The sequence below is a fragment of the Podarcis pityusensis genome, assembly GCF_964106645.2.
Source record: "Podarcis pityusensis genome assembly, chromosome: 3".
Taxonomy (NCBI): domain Eukaryota; kingdom Metazoa; phylum Chordata; class Lepidosauria; order Squamata; family Lacertidae; genus Podarcis; species Podarcis pityusensis.
In genome coordinates this window covers 88,566,688-88,591,618 of record NC_138026.1, presented here as the reverse complement: position 1 = coordinate 88,591,618, position 24,931 = coordinate 88,566,688, and the positions used below count along the sequence as shown (strand labels likewise).

The 24,931-nt window shown below is 44.2% G+C and overlaps 1 protein-coding gene and 2 long non-coding RNA genes across 7 annotated transcripts in view; 1 reads left to right on the top strand and 2 right to left on the bottom strand.

Annotated features, from left to right (window-relative positions):
* Positions 1-2,052, top strand: part of RBKS (ribokinase) — a 64,945-nt gene extending 62,893 nt beyond the window's left edge. For 3 of the 4 annotated variants that reach the window (XM_081000299.1, XM_081000297.1, XM_081000300.1), the window contains one exon: positions 1,568-2,052. In XM_081000299.1, the coding sequence (XP_080856425.1) occupies positions 1,568-1,741 (174 nt within the window). In that variant the 3' untranslated portion in view covers positions 1,742-2,052. The remainder of the gene's footprint in view (positions 1-1,567) is intronic. The other variant, XR_013984537.1, reaches the window with a different exon arrangement.
* Positions 2,053-2,129: 77 nt separating this feature from the next.
* Positions 2,130-10,735, bottom strand: LOC308474220. Of its 2 annotated transcripts, XR_013984571.1 has the most exons (4): positions 10,610-10,722; positions 8,563-8,581; positions 2,362-2,905; positions 2,130-2,217 (listed from the first exon to the last, which is right to left on the bottom strand). It is a non-coding gene; the product is annotated as an uncharacterized lncRNA (long non-coding RNA). The 2 variants fall into 2 exon arrangements; XR_013984570.1 differs by lacking the exon at positions 2,130-2,217 and having other exon boundaries at positions 2,609-2,905; positions 10,610-10,735.
* LOC308474248 lies at positions 4,855-8,364 on the bottom strand. Its single transcript, XR_013984615.1, has 2 exons — positions 8,046-8,364; positions 4,855-6,448 (listed from the first exon to the last, which is right to left on the bottom strand). It is a non-coding gene; the product is annotated as an uncharacterized lncRNA (long non-coding RNA).
* Positions 10,736-24,931: the final 14,196 nt, after the last annotated feature.

Sequence of the window (24,931 nt, the reverse complement as noted above, 5' to 3'; positions counted from 1 at the left end):
GGTGATCATTTGAAACAAAAATTTGTGAATAAGAACATCATACATAAGGAGAGCCCTGCTGGATCAGACTAAAAAAAACAACACACAACCACCTAGTCCAGCAGCCTGTTCTCACAACTTGCTGAAAATTCAAAAAATCAACTTTCTTTTTCATATGTGATAGTAATGTAAATAAGAAAAAAGACAAGCATATGAAATTTTTCAGTAGCACATTCCACTGCATCTTTTATTACTATTGGCGTATGTGAAGGCATCTTTACAATCCGAATGTGAAGAATTTCTTACACGTTAGGAGCAGCAAGCATTCTCTGTGCAAAAAAGTGGAGACAATGGCTAGGTTAACTCATTATCTTAGAAGTAAGGGAGGCAAACAAAGCCAACATCATCTTATGAATAGATGGATAAACTTCATTTCTCATTGTAGCAGGAGGTGGGTCTCAAGCACAAAGCTGTTGAGTTAGTATTTTAATATGTTTATTAAAATAGTTAATATTATATAATATTAAAAATAATATTAAAATAAGTTAGTAATTTAATATGTAATATGTAATAGTATTTTAATATGTAATATGTAAGGTGGTTGAAACTTTATTACAGTTTATAAAACATTTATGAGACTTGTATAACATAGAATAAGCCAATCCATCAGAATAGAAAGAATACTTGTAATTTTGTCACATAGCTGTCATGGGTAGCAGCTACTGATCACTTTATTCTCCATGTCCACAAGCTCAGAAATATACCAGTGAATTTAAGTCACTTATAAATGAGAGTCAACATTTACCGTATTTTTTGCTCTATAAGATGTACCAGACCATAAGACGCACCTAGTTTTTGGAGGAGGAAAACAAGAAAAAAAATATTCTGAATCTCAGAAGCCACAAGAACAAGAGGGATCACTGAGCAGCAAAAGCAGCGATCGCTCTTGCTGTTCTGGCTTCTGGGATAGCTGCGCAGCCTGCATTCACTCTATAAGACACACACACATTTCCCCTTATTTTTTAGGAGGGAAAAAGTGAGTCTTATAGAGCAAAAAATATGGTACTTCTGTGTTTTTAAGGTAGGGAAATAAACGCCCTCCCACCAGATGTCAAAGAGAAAAACAACTCCCAGATTTTTAGAAGACATCGGAAGGCAGCCCTGTTTAGGGAAGCTTTTAATGTTTAATAGAGTATTGTATTGTATTGTATTGTATTGTATTGTATTGTATTGTATTGTATTGTATTGCATTTTAATATTCTGTTGGAAGCCGCCCAGAGCAACTGGGGAAGCCCAGCCAGATGGGTGGGGTATAAATAAATATATATAATAATAATATTCAACTAGTGTCTGAAAATAGTAATCCAAGATTACTGTAATTACACTGTATATATGCCATCACCATATTCTAGCCATTCACTGCAGAGCACACATGTACATAAATGTATTTTCATAAAATCCAAATTTAAATGTATATTCAAACTCAGATTTCATGAAAATACTTATTTGTTTAGGCAAACTTTCCCTTTGCAGGACTTTCTACGTAACTACGTTTGAAGGAGCAGTAACTTTGGTTTGTCTCTTTCAGGGAGCAGGCGACAGCTTTGTGGGGGCACTGGCTTTCTACCTGGCTTACTATCCCAACCTGCCGCTAGAAGAAATGCTGGGGAACAGTAACTTCATTGCAACGATTAGTGTCCAAGCAACAGGGACACAGGCTTCCTATCCCTATAGAAAGGACTTGCCTCAAGACCTATTCTAACCTGTCCACTGCACTGTCACAATGGTGGTCCACTGATTTTCAATTTGTAAGATAATGTATAATTTCAACAATTTCTACATATATCTGAAAGGAGACAGCCATATCGAACACATTCTTATACTTAGGTCCTGGCCCCTAATAAGGTGTGCAGGGTACCATTCACTGCAGGGTCTTTCCAGGACGCTGTGAAATACTTGACTTCAGATCTGTGAATGAGACACTCCCATTCCTCAGTTAAGGGATGTGAAGAGATGCCGTTTGGTTTGATGTTGTTATGATGCCTTAATTATAATAAATGTTTCACAAAATAATTTCTGAAGTTGTGATCTCAAAATGGCAAGTTTTTTTTTAAGAATAAAACTTCTTAGGTAACTGAATTTTCTTTGTTGGAAAACACAGCTGATAAATTTAGAAACAATGTTGTTCAGTGTTTACACTGGACCTGCTAGCACAACAAATACTTAACGAAAGGCTAGCTGACCAGGCAATGGAGTATTGTAGCAGCTCGCTCTGTCTGTCTGTCAAGTATATATATATTTTTGGAATGGCTGCTTTAGGCAAAATTAATTAGCTGTTCCAAAAACAGCCTTCAATGAAGTTGAATTTAATACTGGTTTCACTGGAAACATTTTCAAGTATGACAAGATGCTTGGATGCAATTATGTACCCAGTAAGCTGTAGCTGTAAAGGAACATCCCCTTGAAGTTGGCTGCTGAATATTTGTGTGGTTGGACGCCTAAGAAAACTTTGGAAACTGTTCGACTAAGGTCCTACTAGAATTTTTAATATTATTGCTATGTGAAACAAACATTTCAAGACTGCAAGCAGTTCCACAGTGGTGTTGAAATGAAACACACAGAGACAAGGGAATTTGATTTTTTTTATATAAATTGAGAGCTGTAAAATTAACTATAAATATGTTGCTGCTTATGATGATCCATGGCTAGACACCAAAAACTTTCTTTTTCTACATTGTTCTCTTTCACAATGGTCTTCAAATTACAGGAGATAGCCATCTCAGTCCATTTCCTCTCCTTTCTGAGAACTACGGGGCTAGCATTTCCTCCTATGAGTGTGCCTCATGAATGAATCAATCATTTTTGCCATTTGTCGTCTACAGGGAACGGACCTTTTTCAGCTCTTTGAAGAGGACACGCTGTTTAACTATAGACAGAAAATGAAAGAAAGTTAGTTTAGGTTTTCAAAAGGCTTTATCAAACCTACATACCTGACCACTGACCAGCTAAGTCATGTGTATCTTGCCATGTATCTTGCTTTTTTGGAAGCATGAATAATCAACACCACAGTTTAAAAAAAACAGCAGCAGAGCAGTCAAAAATACAGGTGGGTATCTGTTCTTATGAATTAGAACACTCCATGGGGGAAAAACAGAATTTTACTATTGTCTCCTTTTAAAACAAGGAAGAAAACATAAGTCTGTGTTTACAATTCTAGTCCAGTTTACATCACTGACATACTTGGGGCTGCCTCTAAAAATGGTTTGGAAGCTTCAGCTGGTGCAAAATTTGAAAGCCAAGTTGCTCACCAGAACAAGACGGTTTGAGAATATAATGCCAATCCTGGCTGCCAATTAGTTTCTGGGCCCAATTCAAAGTGCTGGTGCTAACCTATAAAACCTTACATACCTCAAGACCTCAATCCCTGAGCCTCTCCCCATATTAACAGACCCAGACCTGCGGTCATCATCCGAGGCCCTTCTCTATGTCCCCCATCCCTGAGAGGTTCAGTGGATGAAAATACAAGAATGGGTCTTTTCTCTGGTGGCTCCCCATCTGTAGTATGCTCTCCCCCCACCCAAGAGGTTCACCTGGTGCCATCATTACATGTCTTTAGGTGCCAGGCAAAAACATTCCTCTTTAAGCCTTTGGACATTAAATAATCTATGACTTGTTAAATATGGGAGGACCGTTATTATGATTCTTTAATTTTTATGTTGTGTATTGTTATGCTCTGTATTATTATTTTTTATTATGCTGCGTAAATTATGTTCCTAATGTTGTACACTGCCCAGGGATCTTCGCATAAAGGGTGGTATGTAAATTAATAATAGTAACTTCTAAAATAGCTTTTTCAATTGCCTTATATAAGCAATGAGACCTGCAGTTCATTCTAGCTAAACATACCCACATCCTCTTCATATTCATCTTTAATGTGCATGTTCCTAACTCTTTAAATGCTGAGTCTAATATGGCCCACCGGGGCAGGGGCAGTTGCACAAGGAGCAAGGCAGATGACCAGCTCCTGAATTTCTATTTACAAAGCTGATCAATATTGTCTACTGTTAATATTTTAACTCATTTGGATTGTGTCACTGAAAATCTCTCCCAGCACCACAGCATTTTCCTAACTGTGATAGTGAAATGAATGCATTTTAACATGTCAATGCAATATCAAAATATGTGTATTTATATGTTCCTGGACTTATCACATAGACATGTGCATCATTAAAAAAAGAATAACAATGGGAAAGACGAGCTTCCAGGAGCACTTAAGGCCACTGTGTGGCTTTTAAGCTAGTAAATAAGCTGCTGAATTGGCCAGTTTGCTTTTTAGCCAATAAATAAGCTGGTGAATACAAGTGTTCTAGACTCTTCTGTATGCTCTTTTATTAAGTGAAAGCTAAAATCCTTGCAGTTTTTACAGCTTCCCTAGAGAAAAAAGGGAAGCAATTGCACCAATCACTTAAAACTGAAGAATAAAAACAACTTTTATATTTGAAAAAGCATCCTATAAAAACAAGCTACTATTTCATATAAAATTTAACTTTTACCTTTGATAAAAAAGACTAAAAGTTAATATAATTTTCATTTCAAGCTATCTTATAAAGCAGCACTAGAGTTAATGCAGTTGGGAACAGGTCTTGATTTCATCCACTGTTATGTGCCACTCCACACTCCACCACTGTCATCCTATACAGCTCAGAGATTTTTTAAGAAAACACTGTGACCCATTGTTCCTTCTAAAACTGCCAGGGTATTTCAAGGATGAATGTTTGTAATACAATTTGAATATGCATACTATTCACATTCAATAAGTGATAAAATATTTATACCCCTTCTAAAGCATCCCCCAGCTTCTTACCTATAGGATCATATTTCAATTTAACTAACTTTTCTTCAAGTCGGCCTCTTTTCATGTTGAAAGCAAAACCTGTTCCTGCTTCACTCAACATCCGCACAAGGATATACCTAGAACGATAAACAAAAAGTGGAACTGCTGCCTGCCATTTATTCTTACTGCTTTACCTTAATTCATAATATAATTTCTAGAGGCATGGTTAACAATTTTAGTTTATTTTCTTCCTACTAAGTTTAGATAAAGTTACATGTTGCCAAAACTTCACTATAATTATATTTGCAAAAGATTTTGTCTGATAATCTGTAAAGTACCAATCAGTGTTATAAATATTAAAGATAACAACTCCTCTATTTCATTTCTTATTACACTAAAACAAAATTAAAACAGCATTTGAAAAACACACATAACAGCTGTGCTTTCTAAAAAAGATGACCACATGGCTAAGCCCCTTGCTGGCATCCATCAGACTTGAGAGACAATGGAGTGCACCTCTAGGAGTGAAGTCAGATCACTGGAGAATCATAGCTGCTGTAGCTGCAGAGATAGGTAACTCGTAACTGCTGCCTCCCACATTGTTTTTGCTGCTTTAGCAGCACCAAAGTGACCTCTCTGGGGTGCAAGCCTGGGCAGTGTGTATGGAGGTTCTGGGCTGCACAGCTGACAGGACTCTCCTCTTGGCCTCACTGATGTGGTCCAAAGGAAAGGAAAGCAATATGATTGGCACCAGCTTGGCTGCACTCTCCATTATTTTATTATTAAGACAGGCTTATATTTACACTCTTAACAGAGCAATCCTTTGTATGTCTATTCAAAAATAAGTCCCATTTACTTCAATGGGGCTTTCTCACAGGTAAGTGTGTAAAACATTGCAGACCTAATCTTCTGAACCACAAATGATTTTTCACCATCCAACAGATGGGTGGTTGTTATTAAGTCTCTTTATTTGGATCCTGTTGAGGCTGAGGTTAGTTTGTTCCCTTAAAACCTGTCTTTAAGTATGCATGTTAGTAATTTGATTAAACTACTAGAATTAGAGGGATATTTTCAGAGCTGCAGGGGCTTAGCAACAGCTCCACTGAAGGCTGATTTTTTTGAACTCTACAAGACTGTTTAACTTCTCCCTATCATCTCCACCTATGTATGCAAGGGTTTGTGCCCTCCAAAAAAATTTTATTTTTTATTTTTTATTGTAATATTTTAAAAAAATCCTAATAAATATCTTATAAAAAACAAAAACAAAAACAAAACAAAAATAAAAGCAACTTTAGTATCACTCCTTCCAGAAGGAGGGAGTCTTCCCTTGAATTTACCCAGCAGCTTAAGTGGTAAGAGTTCTGCAGCAATACTCATGAGCTACCATATATAGTTTCACAGCAGAGATATAACTGTACTTAATTTTAAAGCTGAACTAGACTTGTCTCTGATCCATGAAGTCCTGTTTTTCAGAGTCGTGAGTACCACACCCAATTCACAGAGCTGCAACCAATTAACAGGGCAATCCTATCAGAAGCAAGTCCTAGTGTTCAATGAGACTTACCCAAGTAAATTGTGTTAGGATTTTACCCTACGTCATGGTCAGTGTAGACCCACTGAAATCAAGAGGCATGACTTACCGTAAATTTCGCTCTATAACACGCAGATTTTTTCTCCTAAAGAGTAAGGGGAAATGTCTGTGCGTGTTATTGAGCGAATGTGTGGACCCTGGCGCTGACTCGCCGGAGCGCAGGGGCAAAATAGGCAAAAATCAAGCAAAAAAAAGATCGGGCGGGCGGGCGGAGGGAAGGGGGAAGGCGGAAGCTTTCCTGCATTCTGCCTCAGGGTCTTACTGCCCACCCGCTTCTGTTGCTGCGTTTGCTCAAACTCAACAAAGAGCAGGGAATCCCCTGCCCTCCTGGCAAGCAGAGGGTTAAGGAAAGGATCGAGTCCTTCCTTCTAATTCTTTCCTAGTCACACTGCGTGCAGGCTCCAGCCCACCACTTCCTCCTCTCCGTGCTCTAGGGACTCGCAGGCAGCCGAAAAGCAAAAGCATGCAGGTGGGAGAGAGAGAGAGAGAGAGAGAGAGAGAGGGCTGGCTTGGGTGGGGGGGGGGACTTTTGCTTTACAATGGTAGGTTTCTCATTTCTTTTCCAAAAGCAGAGAGCCCTGCCCCCAGGCCCCCTCCAAATTACAGCTTCTCCAAGCAATGTACTGCTGGAGGGAGACAGTATGCTTGTTTGGAAGAGAAACCCTGCTTCCCTGCTCGTAAGTAACAGCAGGCTGGATTGCAGAGTGAGACATGGAAATCTCTGGATTTATATGCTGTATATCAAATATCTTAATCTATACTTTCTACACGCGGCTGGTAAATCAGAATCTCCTGAGCCAGGAGGATTACAGCATCTCTCCTCTCCCCTTCATTAAAAGCCTAATACTCTTCTTTGAAGTATAACGTGAGAATGTTTTTTATATATATTTTTTAAAGTTCTTTTCCTCATTGTGCGCTATACACTGATAATTGCTGCCACAATAACAATTGATTGAAAATGGAATTTAGTCTCCCCCCCCCCCATAGAGAGCTGTTCTTCAAACGTTTAGCCTTAATACAGTGGCTGATGTAATACCCTTCTGCTTCACTAGGCATTTTATGTAGGGACATTAAAATTGATTTTCTATATCTTGGCAGATGAAAAAAAGTGTGTTACATGCCCTATTGCCCAAAAGTGTGCAAGCACAGAGCAAAGGTTGCAGTGACAGAGGTGGCCAAAAAAGAAATACCGTAAATAAAAAAGAAATCATACTTCGTATATCCTGTCTGGCTTGGGGGGGGGGGGCTTTTGCTTTCCTTCCCTCCCCATTTAAAACGTGGTGACAAAGCACGGATCCACATGGATCCTCAGGATTTTTGCACTGGGTCACCCCAAATTCACCATCAGATCACATTACATGTCCATGGCTACAGTCTGTACCAAAAAAATCACGCACCCACTGTTGCCTGGGGCTGCAATGGTGCAAAAACGTGGTTACAAAGCATGGATCCACATGGATCCTCAGGATTTTTGCATTGGGCTACTCCAAACTCACTGTCAGATCACATGTCTGTGGCCACAGCATGAACCACAAAAATCATACACCCACTGTTTCATTTAGAATATTTTTTTTCTTGTTTTCCTCCTCTAAAAACTACGTGCGTGTTATGGTCTGGTGCGTGTTATAGAGCGAAAAATACGGTACGTCTACAAATTTCAATGGGCCAACTCTTGAGTATGACTTAAATAGATACAACTCATACTTTACAACAGTAGCATTCTGTGTTTCTCTCTTCAGGCTTCAAGATTTCACTGCATATTCCTCATGAGCCCATTGTCACTATTACTCACAAGTGAACAGTACCTTGCTCAAACAATTCAAAGCCCAAATATCTTGCTACAATAGGTACTTGCCTAACTAGCCAATAAGTTTAACAAAATCATTTGCAGGCAACACTGTTACTGAGTTATTAAACAACACTATCAGGCTATATCAGGCCCCAATTCCTCATACACATTGCTCACATGAAATCTTCTGTGAACAAGTCCTTTCCAGTTGTACACAAATGGCAGTGACACGTCTACAGATAAGCAAGAGTCTACTGCAGAAAATCCACAATCTCCATAGACAAAAGTACCAAGACCGCACTGGGACACTGATAACTGCAACTACAAAGCTAAGCAAAACAACCATAGTAGTAGGGAGTTTTTACTTACTTTGACTTGCTCTTGGCCACTGGTTTTGCAGAATAGGAAAGAAAAAGAGAAATTATTTTACCATCATGTTTCTTATCAAAATTATACTTGCTGAGAAATTGTTTTATTATTTAAATGCATTTCTAAATGCAGAAAGATACACCAAACTACACCAAGACAGAACTACTGTTTAATTGTTTGTGTAAGTGTTTTTCCATCTGAAGCAGATGGGTCAGAAAGCTGGAACAGAAGCTGGGTTCCAAAGCTCTAAATCCTCAATCAGCATGGACAGTGGCCAAGGATAACAAGTTGTAGCCCAACATCTGGACAGCCACAGGTTCCCCCATCCCTCTTCTAAAGCAATAGTGCTATGCCATTCTAATTGTTTTCACTAAGAAAGTTCATTGATGGCACTACAACACCTCTTATGAGTCAGTATTTCATTCTGCCACACAGCTTTGCTTCAGACCTTCCCCAATTTATGCCTTGTTTTGTTAATCTCTTATTCTATCTTCTAACACAATTCACTGGGAAGAGTCCCTATTTGCCTGCCAAAATATATACTTTTCAGTAGGCATATTAACTTTCTATTTATTTATTTTTATTGCATTTATATCCCACCTTTTCTCCAATGAGCCCAAGGTAGTATACATGGTCCTCCCCCTCATTTAACCCCCACAACAACCCTGTGAAGCAGGTTGGGCTGAGAGGCAGTGACACTAAGAGGCATGCTCTGCATTCACAATACTTCCATTTATCCCAAAACAAAATCCTGATATGGAAAATGAACTGCAGCAAGCTGTCATTCAATGGATAACATGAATACAAACTGGGCTGCTGGGATTTTCTCTAGTTGTGAAAACCACAGGGAAATGATGAAAATTAGTGCTATGTAGATCAATCATCTATTTTTTCCAACTGCTGGTGAATGAGGCTAAAGGGCTCTAGGCACACTTAAATTCCTAGGTATGACCTAAAAAAACACCATGTGATCATGAAAATGTGTAGCTCAGGAAAACTCACCAAGGAGCTGGTGTTGCCCATGGTTCCCTGACAAAGCATGCTCAATGGCAAACTTGGGTTTTCCTTTTTATAACGCCTAATGGACTTAACTGTCAGGGGTCCTTTACCTTTAATGTGATATTTAGAAGAAATTGCATCCTGCCCATCTGAGTGAGCAATACATGAACCTTCAAAGAACGCTGCCCGTCTGTGTCAGCATCTTGCTTACAGATTTTTGCCTTGATGTGTATAGTGCTGTACATTATTCATGCTTATCATGGCTACCTTTTTAAAATACAGGGAGCTTGAGTGCTGAATTGGGGTGATAATGTTAATTAGGTTGGGGGGCCGTGTTCAAATCCCCACTTGGGTGAGTCAGCCACCGATTGATTCTCAGCCTAACCTTCCCCGTTGGACTGTCTTGAGGATAAAATGGGGAGGAGGGGAAAGAGAAGCAGCAGGAGAGAACCACGCAAGCTGCTTGGAGGAAAGGCAGGGGAAAACATTTAACGGAAGGCGAAAGTGCTTTCCAGGGAAAAGTAATACAAGGGGTCGCATCGAGCTGCCCTGTTTCATCGTCAAGTGACCTTGGATCAAGTGTCACATGCGAAGTGACCCCTGCGAAGTACAGTGGTACCTCAGGTTAAGTACTTAATTCGTTCCGGAAGTCCGTTCTTAACCTGAAACTGTTCTTAACCTGAAGCACCACTTTAGCTAATGGGGGCCTCCTGTTGCCGCTGCGCCGCCAGAGCACGATTTCTGTTCTCATCCTGAAGCAAAGCTCTTAACCTGAGGTACTATTTCTGGGCTAGCGGAGTCTGTAACCTGAAGTGTATGTAACCTGAGGTACCACTGTACTGAAAAGGTAAGGAACTTTCACTGTAAGGAACTACAAGCCCCGGCCCACGCAACCCTACTCCATCCCAGTAGCGGCGCTTTCTCTACCCAGGTACCCCCTGGAACCATGGCGCCTCGGCCCAGGCCCATCCATCCCGGGGGCGCGGCAGGCAGCCGTTTCCCCAAAGGGCCCTTCCGCCTTTCCCCGCTGTCTCCCCCGCCCACTCACAATTGGCCACGGTCAGAAACATGGCGGCGGCAACAACGGCAGCCGGCTCCGCTGCCCACGAAGTCTTAGCCAGCCGTCCGCCTCAGAGCGACCGCCACCCTTTAGCACTTCCGGGGCGTGCGCATTTCCACTTCCGGGTCCCAAGCCACCGCCCAGCTCACTCTGAGGGGGGAAAACGAAAGCGCTCGATGAAGCTCCTCCCCCTTGCTTCCCATTCGCGCGCTCTCCGGCGTTGGCCCCGCCCCTAAGCCTCCTCTTCTTGCTTTCTAGGGCCCGTTCTCGCCTCCTTCACGACGTTGTCGCTTTACGGCTCTTCCGAGCAAACACTGCCCGCAGTTCACTTTGAGAGTCGTCTCTCCAAGCAGCCTCAGTGTTGAGCAGTATAAATTGTGTAATCTTTGTGTGTTTTGCGTAAATGACCATGCAGATCAGCTTGTGTCGGAGGCAGGGGATTGCAGACCTTTGTATTGCGACGCCCCAGTCATTTGTCTTCCATCTACGTAGAACTGCATTGTCCACAGTTTGGGGGCGATGAACGTTTTCCTAAATTTTCTCTCCTTTTTATCTCATGGTCGGACCGTCATCTGTCTTGCTAAGACTTGCCTGTTTCACTCACCTTTAGGGTTGCATAAACCCAGATTGGGGTTGCACCTGACCTTCAGTATTGTAGAAGCACCTAAAAATAGGGTTAATAAATTGCCATACCATACAAGAACTGCATTTCCCAGGCAGGCAGTAATAATGGGAGGAGGGAAACATGTGGCTTGAAGCCTGTGGAAGCATGTCTGCCATTGTAACTCAGCCTTTAACAATTATTATTATTTGGACAGAATGTGAAGCTGGCAGATGAAGTTGTTGAAAATGCCAGTGCCCATTTCTCTGCTTTGACCTACACACTTTGTAACTGATTTCCTTCTGTGGTTTTCCACTGCTGGTGATACACACAAGATCAGTGCACCCTTCCAACTTGTACTGAAAAGCACAGCTTCTCCACATCAGAGAATGAGATCTTTGGGCAGATTGAGGCCCAAAGAGAGGCAGGATTATGCAAGGAACTATCAATCCAGACAAAGAGAATGAAATCTGTCCCTCAGACTGCAGCAGAGAGAGAGATGGGAAGTCTGTCATGTTGCTGGTTCTTCGGAGACAGCAGCTTCATCAGGCTTCTCCTCTCCCTCAACTCAGTCCATTCCTGTTAGCTGTTGTTAGTATATATTTATATTATTACTTTGTTTATACCTTTTATTGAATTTTAAACCTATACCACACTTTGACCAAAATAACCCCTGGCATACAGCAGAATATTAAATCACAAAAATTCAGCCCTGAGAAGGTCAGCATGCAGAAAAGAGAAATGTTCAAAGCAACCAAAAAAAAATGACTGTCTTCAAGAATCCAGGATTGTCCTCCTTGTTCATAGATGTAATAAAACTATACCAGTGTGTTTTAAATAGGTCTTTAGGTCTTTGACTTTTTGTTAGGCACATTTTATTAGTAAATTTCTCAAACAAGAGCCAATTCCAATGTTTTATTGAGCCAGTAGTTAAATATATTCCTTTTAAGTCCTTCTAAGCTTTAGCTATCACCAGTCTGGCTGCCAGCAGGAGGTAACCAATATGAGGTTGAAATAAGATGTCTGATTTTTGCCCTTGGAACATATTTATTAATGGATCTTGACAATCTTTTGTCCAGTGATTTTAAACCTTCAGAAATAGACTAGGTCAAGGGTCCTCTATTCACTCTTCCTTATCCATTCAACAGCTGATTGGTACTGAGATGTTGCCTTCCCAAACCTCAGTAGATCTTTGGGTGTGTCAGCAGCTGGTAGTGGTATGTGGTTTTATTTTCCCCATTGCATGCACCTGTCCTTTATGCCACTTTAGAAACATATAGCATATGTGTTTGTATTGTGGAGTTTAGAAATGCACAAAATATACTTTTATCCAAATATCTGGCCTCTGTGTGTATTCCATGTCACCGCAGGATCAGAATGTGAGCAGGCGGCACAGCAATCAGCTCCCCAAAGCTGTCATTCTGTTCACACCAGGGAGTAAATTTCACTGAACTCAATGGATTTGCTTCTGCATAAACATGCTTAGGACTGGACCGTAAGAAGCAGGATTTTCCCCCCCTTTTAAAAGTTTAAAAAATATGCAAATAGATTGCTGCTCTTCTCACTACAATACCATCTATCCCTAAACTCTTCCCAATCCCTATTACCTTTCCTTCTTGCCCTCTGATGCTCTAATCTTTGACAGTTTTCAAGTAATTTGAAACCACATATTGGGAACTTTTAAAGTCATTATAATTAAATAGAGGCAAATGTGTTTCTTGTGCGCATTTCTGAACACAGCACATGGCATCACAGACTGACATTTTTTTGTAGCCCCATAAGGGCATTTTGACTAGTGTCAACGTGAATATAAAATTGACATTGACTAGAACGTGCTTTTGACTTTAAAATTAAATGGTTCTCTTTTACGTTTTAGCTTGCATTAACAACATTCACAAGCTGCACAAGCTACATGAGAGAAACTTAAAGGGCATTTTTTAGTGCCAGTATGAGCTGTCTGCCAGTGGAACGGTCTTCCTCAAGAGGTGGTAGACTCTCCTTCCTTGGAAGTTTTTAAGCAGTGGTTGGATGGCCACATATCACTGATGCTTTACAAAAGCGCCTATAATTCTAAGAAGTTAGTGAATGTTTGAAATGATTGAATGCTAGAAATTACTAAATGCTTGGAGTCTTCCCTTGGGATTGAAGTTGTAATGCATGACAAAGGTTGTTGATGACCCATAAAAAGATGATGCTTGTGTCTGAGAGATAAAGGTTGCCAGGTTAACATGGGTGTGATGACACACAGGAAAAAATTTGTCCTTCTGAAGAAGGGGAGGGGCTGTATTTGGCAAGGTGTTTTGGGAACAAGAAGGAGGAAGTAGGAGAATGCCATATTGCACCTGCTGGATGAGGCTGCACCAAGAGACCAGACTGGCTGCTGCTTTGGACCCAAGTTTGCTGAAGCTATGAAGAGAGCAATGAGAGACCCTCTTGTGATGTAATGTTCTACACCCCCTCCATTGAAGGCTATAGGTGTAACAATTTGTAAAATAAACCATATTTCTTACAGACACTGGTGTCCACTGTGCCTTGATTTCCCGATGGAAACACAACCCTGGGTGAGTGCCTGGAGCCCCCTGGAATCTTGCCACCACACAGCAGAGATTGCAGGTGGCACTGTGGTCTAAACCACTGAGCCTCTTGGGCTTGCTGATTGGAACGTTGGCGGTTCGAATCCTTGTGAAGGGATGAGCTCCCCTTGCTCTGTCCCAGCTTCTGCCAACCTAGCAGTTCAAAAGCACACCAGTGCAAGTAGATAAATAGGTACCACTGTGGCAGGGAGGTAAATGGCATTTCCATGAGCTCTGGCTTCCATCACGGTGTTCCGTTGTTCCAGAAGTGGTTTAGTCATGCTGGCCACATGACCCAGAAAATCTGTCTGCGGACAAACACCGGCTCCCTCAGCCTGAAAAGCGTGATGAGCGCCGCACCCCATAGTTGCCTTTGACCGAACCTAACCATCCAGCGGTCCTTTACCTTTACTTTATAATGCTGCTATGGCAGATTATTGTACAGAAAATGGGAGACGGGTTATTTCTCTTCTTCCTTTCATGTTAGAGAAACGTAGTGTAGGAATTAATATTGATGCACCAGGCCTTTGAATGTTCTGCAGTTATCAATGCAACAAATATATGTCAGCTTGACATGCTGAAAGCACATTAATGAGGCCAAGAATGAATGCATAATAACAGCTAGTTAATGTGATATTATGTGGCATGAAAACAAATGGCTGACAGTAAAACCGAGTTCTGGAGTAACATGACATCCTCATTGGGAGTTGATTTGACAGGTCTGTTGGTGGCCCTGCTGATTTTGTTTTACATGTTCTGCCTTGTTTCCATTTCAGCTATATACAAGCAAAACTTATTATCAGTGTTCTGAACAGTCCTTTAGAAACCTATATCCATTGCGCAAAAAAATAGGCTTTCAAGGAACATGTTAAAGAGGAGAGGGAACATTTGGGGTGATCAGATAGTGCTGCCATTAGGATCCTTTTGTCCGATCCGCTTTCGTTGCCTCCTTTGGAGCAAAACCTGAAATGAGATCTGACTGCAGAATTTGTAGAATCTTAAAGCAACACTCAAGATGGTTTATTTCAGCCAAGTTGGGAGTTAAACTCCTTTGCATCTTAAGACATCATCAACCAGTTTCATTTTTTAAAAAACTATCTACCTGTCTGCAAAAAGTTGGTTATTTCACTACCCAGCCCCCCCCCCCCAATTGGTGGCAAAGAATGAATAAGAACAAAGAGTTTTGATGTGAATTTGGCACATCTTCTCAAAAGGGATTGAATTCTATTTTACTTTTTCTTCAGCCTCAGGGGGGGGGGGGAGAGCACATATCTCCACATTTATTTATTTAAATTCTTTATATGCTGCTTTTGAGACGAACCTCACAAGGTGGTTTCACAACAAGAAGCATCTATTCAAAAGATGTTACAGTAAAGGGAACAAGCTGTAGTAACGGCTCCTTCTCCAAGCCCTGCAGGGCAAGACGGTTCTGCAGAAGTTTCTGTGGTGACAGTTGGATGAGGGAGGAGCCACCACATCTGGGAGCTGAGGGGTGGCAGTTCAGCAAGCTCTTTTCCTTTTTCTCCTTTCATGGCAAAAGGGCCCTTCAGAAGCTATTCTTGTGGCTGTTGGGGGGAACTGAATGGTGTTGATATAATGCTAACTGTGAGGTTGTTGAGTTGAGTTTAGAAGATACAGTGGTACCTCGGGTTAAGTACTTAATTTGTTCTGGAGGTCCGTTCTTAACCTGAAACTGTTCTTAACCTGAAGCACCACTTTAGCTAATGGGGCCTCCCGCTGCCGCCGCGCAATTTCTGTTCTCATCCTGAAGCAAAGTTCTTAACCCGAGGTACTATTTCTGGGTTAGCGGAGTCTGTAACCTGAAGCGTATGTAACCCGAGGTACCACTGTAGTATTCTACAATTGGACAAGGCATGTGTATATATATGAAACTGGGAGAGTCTTTCATGGCCCATATCTGCTTTGGCAAGCACGCAGACATTCAAATTCAAGTTCCCTCAGCTTTGTCACTCACAGACCTTTGGTCTGACTCAGGGTAAGGCTGCTTCCTAAAGGGAAACTTTGCATCCCTCGTCTCTCGCCCCAAACATACTTCACTTTATATATTTTCAAAATTGCTATATGCAGCTTGTGATATGCAGCAGTGAAGAGGACAGACAGTCTGGCTCTGCCTAACCTTCCTGGTTTCAACATTCGCTGGAGATCTTATGGAGACAGGCTCTGTCTTTTCCACAGTGATGTGCTCCCATATAGACTCATTTCAAAAGAGATTTTTAATAATTATTTATAAAAATACATTTTCTTTACTCCCCTCACTAGATGATTTGATTACTGTTCCCGCCTAAAATAACTGCCACGGACCTGAGTGAAAACTATCTACAGACCTGAGTGAAAACTATATACAGTATCCCCCTGTTGGCCCAGGGTGAAACTACACTACATAACACCCCTCCCCACCGAGATAAGGCGTTAGTTACAATCGTAATGGTTTCCTTATATACAGCACTACGCGTAATGGTTCAATTAAGCACAAAAGCATATCGGTTACATTTCCCATACTTAGACCAACAGTGATACCTGTCCAACAACATAGTCCTTTAAATAAGTTGGGCGCTTGGAAACTCTGCCAGACCGCCGGGGACTGGTAGCCAAGTCCGGAGGGCCACACGGTTCTCGCTGAGGCTGTGGTGCGACCCTAGGTGGCGTTGGAACCAACTCCCCTGGATCCGCTGCTGTGGGTGGAGCCTCCGCAAGTGGAGTGGTCTGAGTCTGTTCTGAAACGGCTTGGTTCGGCTCCACGCTGGCAGTTTGTGAGGGAGGTGTAGGTGGGGCCTCGCCATCTGTACGTGTCTCTTCTGGAGCCGCAAGCGCAGTCGGGGGCACCTCGGTAGTGTCCAAGTCCCCAACCCTGCGCCTAAGCTGGTCTATGTGCCGTCGCCACAAGCGTCCGTCTTCGAGTGCCACCTGGTACGAGCGAGGTCCAGTGACTCCCACTACTGTGGCTGGCACCCAAGGGATGTCCCCCACATAGTTCCGGGCAAAGACCTGGTTTCCTGGGACAAATGACCGTGGTGCGTTGGCACAGCCTGGGGGTTCAGCCACGGCAAAGTCTGGGTGTAGCCGGTCGAGCGGTGACCTGAGGCGGCGGCCCATAAGCAGTTCAGCAGGACTCCTCCCTGTGGCCGCATGAGGGGTGATGTGTTGCACGAACAAGTATTCGGCGACCCGCTCATGCCAGTCTCCCCGGTCCAGGCGCGCCAGTGCCTCTTTTGTCGAGCGCACCATTCTTTCCGCTTGCCCGTTGCTGGATGGATGAAAAGGTGCCGTTAGGGCATGGCGGATGCCCAGTCCCAAAAGATACCGCTCAAACGTGCCTGACGTGAACTGCGGTCCGTTGTCAGAGACAAGGACATCAGGACACCCATGCGTTGCAAACAGGCCTCGCAGCACCCGGATGACAGCTTCGGTAGTGGTGGAGGGCATCAGGGCGACCTCCAGCCATTTGGAATAGGCGTCCACCACTACCATAAAGGTTCGGCCGTGAAAGGGGCCAGCCAGATCGATGTGCACCCTCGACCAGGGTGTCTTTGGCGTCTCCCAGGTGTGTCCCTTAGCTGCCGGTGGTGCAGGCCTCGACTCCTGGCACGCTTGACAGGCGGACACCCAGGCAGTGATGGCATCGTCCATATTAGGCCACCAGACGTAACACCGAGCCAACGCCTTCATTTTGACAATTCCCGGGTGGCCAACGTGCAGAGCCTCCAGGACGCGCTGACGGAGTCCCTGGGGAATCACGACGCGGTCTCCCCACAGCAGGCAGCCACGATGAGCTGAGAGTTCATGTTGTCTGGTTGCGAAGGGCTGGAACTCCGATGCAAAAGGCCCTTGTGGCCACCCCCTCCACACCCAGTTGAGCACCCGGCTGATGGTGCGATCCTGGGCAGATGCGGAGGCCACAGTGGCAGCCGATACAGGCGCTGCCGGAAGATCCTCAATCAGAAGGAGCGATGAAGCTGGAGCCGGGTCTTCCACAAATGCTGGAAGAGGGCAACGGCTGAGGGCGTCGGCATGGCCCATCGATTTCCCCGGGCGATGGATGAGCCGGTAGTGGTAGGCAGCCAGGAAAACAGTCCATCGCAGCATGCGTGGTGAGAGGACCGGTGGAGTTGGACGATCACCGGCGAGGAGGCCCAGGAGTGGCTTGTGGTCAGTGATGAGGTCAAAAGTCCTGCCATAGAGGTATTCATGGAACCTCTTCACTCCAGCCACAAGTGCCAATGCCTCCTTGTCGAGCTGGCTGTAATTCCGTTCCGTCGGAGATAGTGTCCTGGAAAAGTAGGCGAGCGGTGCTTCTCTTCCATCTGGAAAACGGTGACTAAGGACAGCACCGATGCCAAAAGGTGAGGCGTCGCAGGCAAGGACCAGCGGCCTGGATTCACTGTACTGTACCAGCACACTGTCTGAAGAAAGGAGAGCCTTGACCGCGTTGAAGGCCGCCGTCTCCCGATGACCCCAGGCCCAAGGCGTCTTAGTGCTAAGGAGTCGGTGAAGAGGCTCAGCCACTGTGGCTTTGTGGGGCAGGAACATGTTATAAAAGTTCAGCAGCCCCAGGAATGCCTGCAACTCCGTTTTGTTCTTTGGGGTGGGGGCCTGCTGGATAGCGCGGATCTTGGATGTGGTTGGATGAAGACCGGAGGCATCGATAAGATAGCCCAGGAACTCTACCTGTGGAACGGCGATCTGGCACTTCTCCCTCTTTACCTTGAGCCCGGCCTCCTGGAACCTGGTCAGCATGGCACGGAGGCGCTCGAACAGCTGCTGGTGTGAGTCTGCAGACACCAAGACGTCATCAAAATATGGTACCACGCCCGGAAGCCCTTGCAGGAGACGCTCCATAAGGCTTTGGAAGATGCCAGGAGCCACACTCACCCCGAACTGCAACCGGCGGCAACGGAAAGCCCCCCGGTGGGTGACGATCGTCTGGGCTTCAGCAGTGGCATCATCGACTGGCAGTTGTTGATAGGCTTGGGCAAGGTCCAGCTTAGCGAAGACCTTACCCTCACCCAGGGAATGCAGCAGGTGTTGGACAACAGGAACCGGATAAGCGTGCTGCTGAAGTGCCTTGTTGATCGTGCACTTGTAGTCAGCGCAGATTCTCACCGACCCATCTGGCTTGACAGGCGTGACGATGGGGGTTTCCCACTTTGCGTGGTCAACCGGCTCCAAAACTCCTTGGGCGATCAGTTTGTCCAGTTGTTCATCCACCTTAGCCTTGAGAGCAAAGGGAACCCGGCGTGGCTTTAGCTTGATGGGGGCGACTTGTGGATCAAGGCTAAAGGAGATGGGCGTACCTGTATATTGGCCCAAGGTGCCGTCAAAAACCTCGGCAAAGTCTTTGACCAGACCCTCAGTCTCTGCGTTAGAGATGCAGTTGATGCCGGTGACTTCCAGGCCGAGGGCATCAAACCAGTCTAGCCCTAGGAGGCTTGGCCGCTGACCTTCGACCACCACCAACCGGAGCAGGCCCGAAAAATCCTTGAAGGCGATCCGGAACCGGCCAACGCCTACCACGGGAATGTCGTTTCCCTGGTAGTCTCTCAGGTGTACGCGGTGAGAGTCGAGTTGCCTTTTGGACACTCTGGGTACCAGTCTTTTGATGGTGCTCCATGACACGATGGACAGGGCAGACCCGGTGTCGATCTCCATGTCACATGGAGCTCCTTCAATGAGCACCGTGACGTTCAGCTTGCGTCGCGTAGGCGAGTCGGTTTGGCCAATCGTGGTTCCAGACGGGCAGCGGCAGTTGGTGAGAGCGAAACAACTTTCCTTGGCAGACTGGAGTGAAGACTTGGACTTGCGAATCGATGAAGGGGGGGTGTCAGACGGAGCCGATCGGCAGACCTTAGCGATGTGGCCCCTTCTGGAACACTTCCTACAGATGGCGTCTCTGAATCGACACTTGGCACGGGAATGGTTGCCTCCGCAGCCAGCACATTCCGGTTGGCCCTTGGACTTCTGTTGGAACTTCCTGCGCTCCCGCTTTGTCTGGTGCACGTCATCGTCTTCACTGGAGGATGCCTCCTCACTGCTGGCCTTTTCATGATGCACCGGAACTGGCTCCCTAGCAAGACGCGGGCTGCTGGACTTGCGGATCTCCTGGGCGGAGCGTTCAGCAGCTTCTGAGGCCACAGCCTCCTCAATGGCTTTCTGTAGCGTGAGGTCTGGCTTGGCTAGGAGGCGCCGTTGCAGATGGATGTCCCGGACCCCGCAGACGATTCGATCCATCAGGGCATCGTCTAAGTCTCGGAACTCACAGTGCATTGCAGCCTGTCGCAGGGCGGTGGTGTAGTTGTTGATTGACTCCCCCTCTGCCTGGTTCCGGTGGTAGAACGCATGGCGGGCAGCAATCTTGGACGGCTTTGGTGCGTAGTGGTTGCGGAGCTTCTCTTGGATCGTGTCCCATGGTGTTGCCTGGACTGCTTCAGGCGCAACCAACGCTCGGGCCGTCTCAAACACCTCAGGCCCACAGAGGCTGAGGAATAGGCCCCGCTTCCGCTCCTGTGATACTTCTGTCAGCTCGTTGGCTTGGAGGTAGCAGTCGAACCGAGCGAGGTAGGAGTCCCATGATTCAGAGGCTGGCGCAAACGGCAGTAGAGGCACAAGTGAAGCCATGATTCCGATGCCGGCGTGAAGGGCGATGGATGGAACACAGTGCTCTAGCCAGAACAGTCAGCTCTGAATTGGTTCTGCCCAGTGATTTCGCTCAGTGATTTCGCTCTGTGATTCAGCTCAGTGATTCAGCTCAGTTCAGAGGCTGGCCGCATCTGGCTGTGCTCTGATGTCCATCAATCCCATCCTCGTCGCCAGTGTTAGGTGGTGGGTTGACATAGCAGCCGGCACAGCGATTTCTTCAAGTAGCTCTTTATTATGGTAAGCTGGAATAGAACTAACTGCGAACAGCTCAGCCGGCCTGTATTTATAGGCAGCCGGCTGTCAACATTGTAACCACAACAGCCCAGAGTTCCCGCCTAAAATAACTGCCGCGGACCTGAGTGAAAACTATCTACAGACCTGAGTGAAAACTATATACAGTATCCCCCTGTTGGCCCAGGGTGAAACTACACTACATAACAATTACAAAATGCATAATGTAGAATATTAACCATTTTGGGTATAGAAACACAATGTGAAACAGCATGTATCAGGAAGAGAATAGTAACATTAATACTGCCTGTGGTCACTGGGAGACAATAATAGCAAGGCAGGGATAAGCTTTTTTGGGTTTCATTCCTAGTATTAATATGTATTCATCATTTCCTCTCTATAGAAAAAAAAATCTCAGAAAATAAACCTTCAATATATGTTAAATATAACCAGGATGCAGCTAAGTTATTAAGAGGTGGGAAGCAACACAAGCTTAATTATTCTAGTGGAATCTAGGAAACCTTTTCAAGGATGGTTGCCAAATGACAAGTAAAAAAAACTGGTCTAGAAGGGTTCTGTTTGTTTCAGGCTAGGTGCCAGGAAAGCAAAGGGGAAAGGTCAATTTCCCCACCCACCATTATCAGTCATTTTATGTTTAACACTATAGACCTTAAGAGCTTTTGCATTGAACTCTGCTTCTATTTTTTTTTTAAATAATTTTTATTAAGATTTTAAACAACAAAGAAAGAGAAATAAAAAAACATACACAGTACATAAACAGCAACACACACAAAAAACAACACAAAATTCAACAATAAAAAAAACAAAAAAAACCCATAACAATTAAAAACAATATCTCTTTTCCATTTCCATTTTTAAATTACTTATTTTCTGGACTTCCTCATACCTCCCTCTTTTGTATTCCAATCCAAATTATTTGTCCAGCAGTTTCTTTTCCACTTTTTTTTAATCCCAATCTTTAGTTTGGTAAAATATTAAGATATATAACTTCAACTTCTTTAAACCTAATCCTTGGTCTTAATATCATATACCGTTAAAATTTTCCCTCTTAATATCAAATTTCCATTTCTTTAATCATCTTTAATCTTACTCTTTAATCTTAGTCTATCATTAACTTTAACCTGTACAGCTGGAAACCACTTATTTTCAGTCCAACATCTCTCTAACATTCCTTAATTTTGCAGTGTTTCTGAAGATAGTCTTTGAATTTCTTCCAATCTTCCTCCATCGACTCTTCTCCCTGGTCACGGATTCTACCAGTCATTTCCTGCATTGAACTCTGCTTCTAGACCTTCCTGGTACTACAAGCTCCTTTCTCCACCCTAGATCTTCTTGATTTCAAAAGCTGTCAAACCTCCTTTTGGCCTAATAAATATGTGGCGCAAATCCAAATATAAAGATTAAAAGAACACCCTGTTCTACAGAAGCAAAAGCCATGGCAGTTAAGGAAAACATGAAGATAGATAAATGGGGTGTGTCTGTGTGTGTTGTAGTGAGCATTTCATATCATAAATGTTTACCAAACATTTGTAATGTTCTAACTTCCACTCTACCTAAGTCTCATATATGGCTCAAGACCAATCTCAGAGGCCCTGTTCTGTGTCTCCACCACCACCTGAAGTAGGTGGGTGACTCCTGGAGACAGATATTTTCTGTTGTGCAAGTCTCTAGGGTGCCAAGGCGGGTCTTGAACCGGGGCCCCTAGAAACTAGCGATCACTACATGGCTGAGCCTTTAAGGAAAGAGTGCAGCCTCAGAGGCGTTGTTTATTTCCCCAAACATGGATCAGGGTGATGGGGGAGCAAACCATGGAAACCAGTCCTGGGTGGAATCTACACACATATAAAAAATGCTTTAAAAAAAAAAAAAGTTTTGAAAAACATATTGAAATTGCCATCGCTCACTGTCACCATCTACTGTCACATTTGTATATTGCACTTTACAACACACTTAAAACATTTTAATTGCAGCTGTACAGTGGTACCTCGGGTTACATACGCTTCAGGTTACATACGCTTCAGGTTACAGACTCCGCTAACCCAGAAATAGTACCTCAGGTTAAGAACTTTACTTCAGGATGAGAACAGAAATGGCGTGCCGGTGGTGTGGCGGCAGCAGGAGGCCCCATTAGCTAAAGTGGTGCTTCAGGTTAAGAACAGTTTCAGGTTAAGAACAGACCTCCAGAACGAATTAAGTTTTTAACCTGAGGTACCACTGTATAGCTGAGTCCCCTGGTCATATGTTCCATAATAGCGTTAGGAGAGAAGCCCAAAGAGGGATAGAGAGAAGGAGCTGGGCATTAGTTCAGGCTCCAGCATGGTGCAGAGCCCTTCTTTAAGGCCTGAAAAACATTACAGTGACACACTGAAAAAGGCATGGTATTTGTCTAGTTTTATTAAGGAAGATGCACTCAAAAATTGGTTTCACGAAGTCAACACAGTCCTCTCGCTTTTACAGGGCAGACATACCACTGCCATACAGCTGTTGTTCTTCTGTGTTCTCCTGGAGCTTTCCCCTTATTTTCTCAAACTAGAGTGGGGAAATCAGAGAAAAGCCAGAAGAGTCGTCCTCAGGGGTGGGTGGTCTTTCCCCCCCCCCCAGGCCTTTTATAGTTTAGCTTAATTTAGTCTTTCAACATAGCTTTGATGTTGGATTTTTACTGCCTGCTGCGATTTGTTTGTTTGTTTTGTCTGAATATTGCAGTGTTTTATTGGTAAGCTGCTCTGGGAGCCAGCGCTAACGGGCAAGTAAGAAATTATTTGAGCTTGTTTGGAGGTTCTAGCAGGGGAGCGCAGCTATTGTATACCCTTGACCGAAGAACGGTACACTCCTTCTATCTGGGATGGCCGTCCTCTTCCACCGAGCACACAGCTTCGGAAGGGACGCACATGGAGCGGTGAGGGAGGAAGGGGACACCCGCCTAGCCAGCCAGATCAGCCGAATCAACCCTGGCGATCAATGGGGTGACAGATGTCGCAGCCAGATCGCCCTCACATCCAAGAAATTATTTAAATAAATAAATATAGAGATAATGGAGAACTGGGATAAGATAATGCGGTGAATGATATCAGTGTTATTTAGCCGTAAGTATATTGTGGGTCATAGCCTGCTGGTTAAAGACCAATGGTGTATAGAACTAAGCTTTTGTTGTTGTTGTTTTTTTAAGGCAGCTATTTCGAACATGAAGTTACCTGTTTCAACAGAGAATATGCCCGTTTCCAAAAAAAAATGAGAGAAAGAGCCATTCAGGATCATGCCAAGCCTTTTTCCTGAGTACAGAAAATAAAAGGCCTGTCACGTTGTGATTGCAATGTTCCTTTCCTTTCTAGAACTCATCATTGTGTACATGATCCCCTGTGTGCCTTCAGGATGCAACCAGGTCCTTGTTCTTTGCCAAACAGGTGTGGCTCTGTTCCTGGCACTCGCTACGAAGGCAAGGGAGTCACCTGCAATGTTGGCAGAGAAAACCCTGCACCTGTAACCTAGCTGTTGAGGTGAAACCCTCAAGAGAAAGAAAGAGGGATCAATGAAGAGATGAGTGGTAGGCTAAATATATCAGAACAATGTAAATATTGGCCTGGTGCTCCTATTTTCTATGTGCTCTTAACTGTCAGTTGCCAAAGCATAACAAATACTAAGAAAAAGAGATCAGGGAACGAAACTCGAATACATTTCCCAGCGGTTCGTGTTAGCTTCCCACAGTAAATAAGCAGGCAGCTAGCCAGCCCAAGAAGCACAAGGCAGCCCATGCTCGGTGCATCCTTTGCTCATGCAAGTAAGCATGTTTTCATGTGGCAGTATGGTTGCCTTGGTTAGAAGTATCTGCTTTCTTTTCCCATATCCGCAAAGGGCTCAGCCACACTTCCACCTCTGCTTTCCCTGGGGGAAACCTACTGTTCACTGCTAAATCACAACAAACATTGATTAGTTTTTCTGCGGATTGACTTTGTTCGGATTCAGTGGTAAAAAGGGTTTTCTGGGGTAAAGTGGCAGGACAAATGAAAAACCGCACGGACCTTTGCCTAGAAAGCCTTGGACAAACCAAAATCCTCTCGGACATGTGCTTTCTAGACTCAGGACAAGCAGAAGTGTGGCCATGTCCTTAGTAGCATGGCAGCCACTTCCCAGAGAGATGTTCCCATGGCACCAGGGAGCATGGGAACATTCCAGTCACATAAAGGTAAAGGGACCCCTGACCATTAGGTCCAGTTGTGGATGACTCTGGGGTTG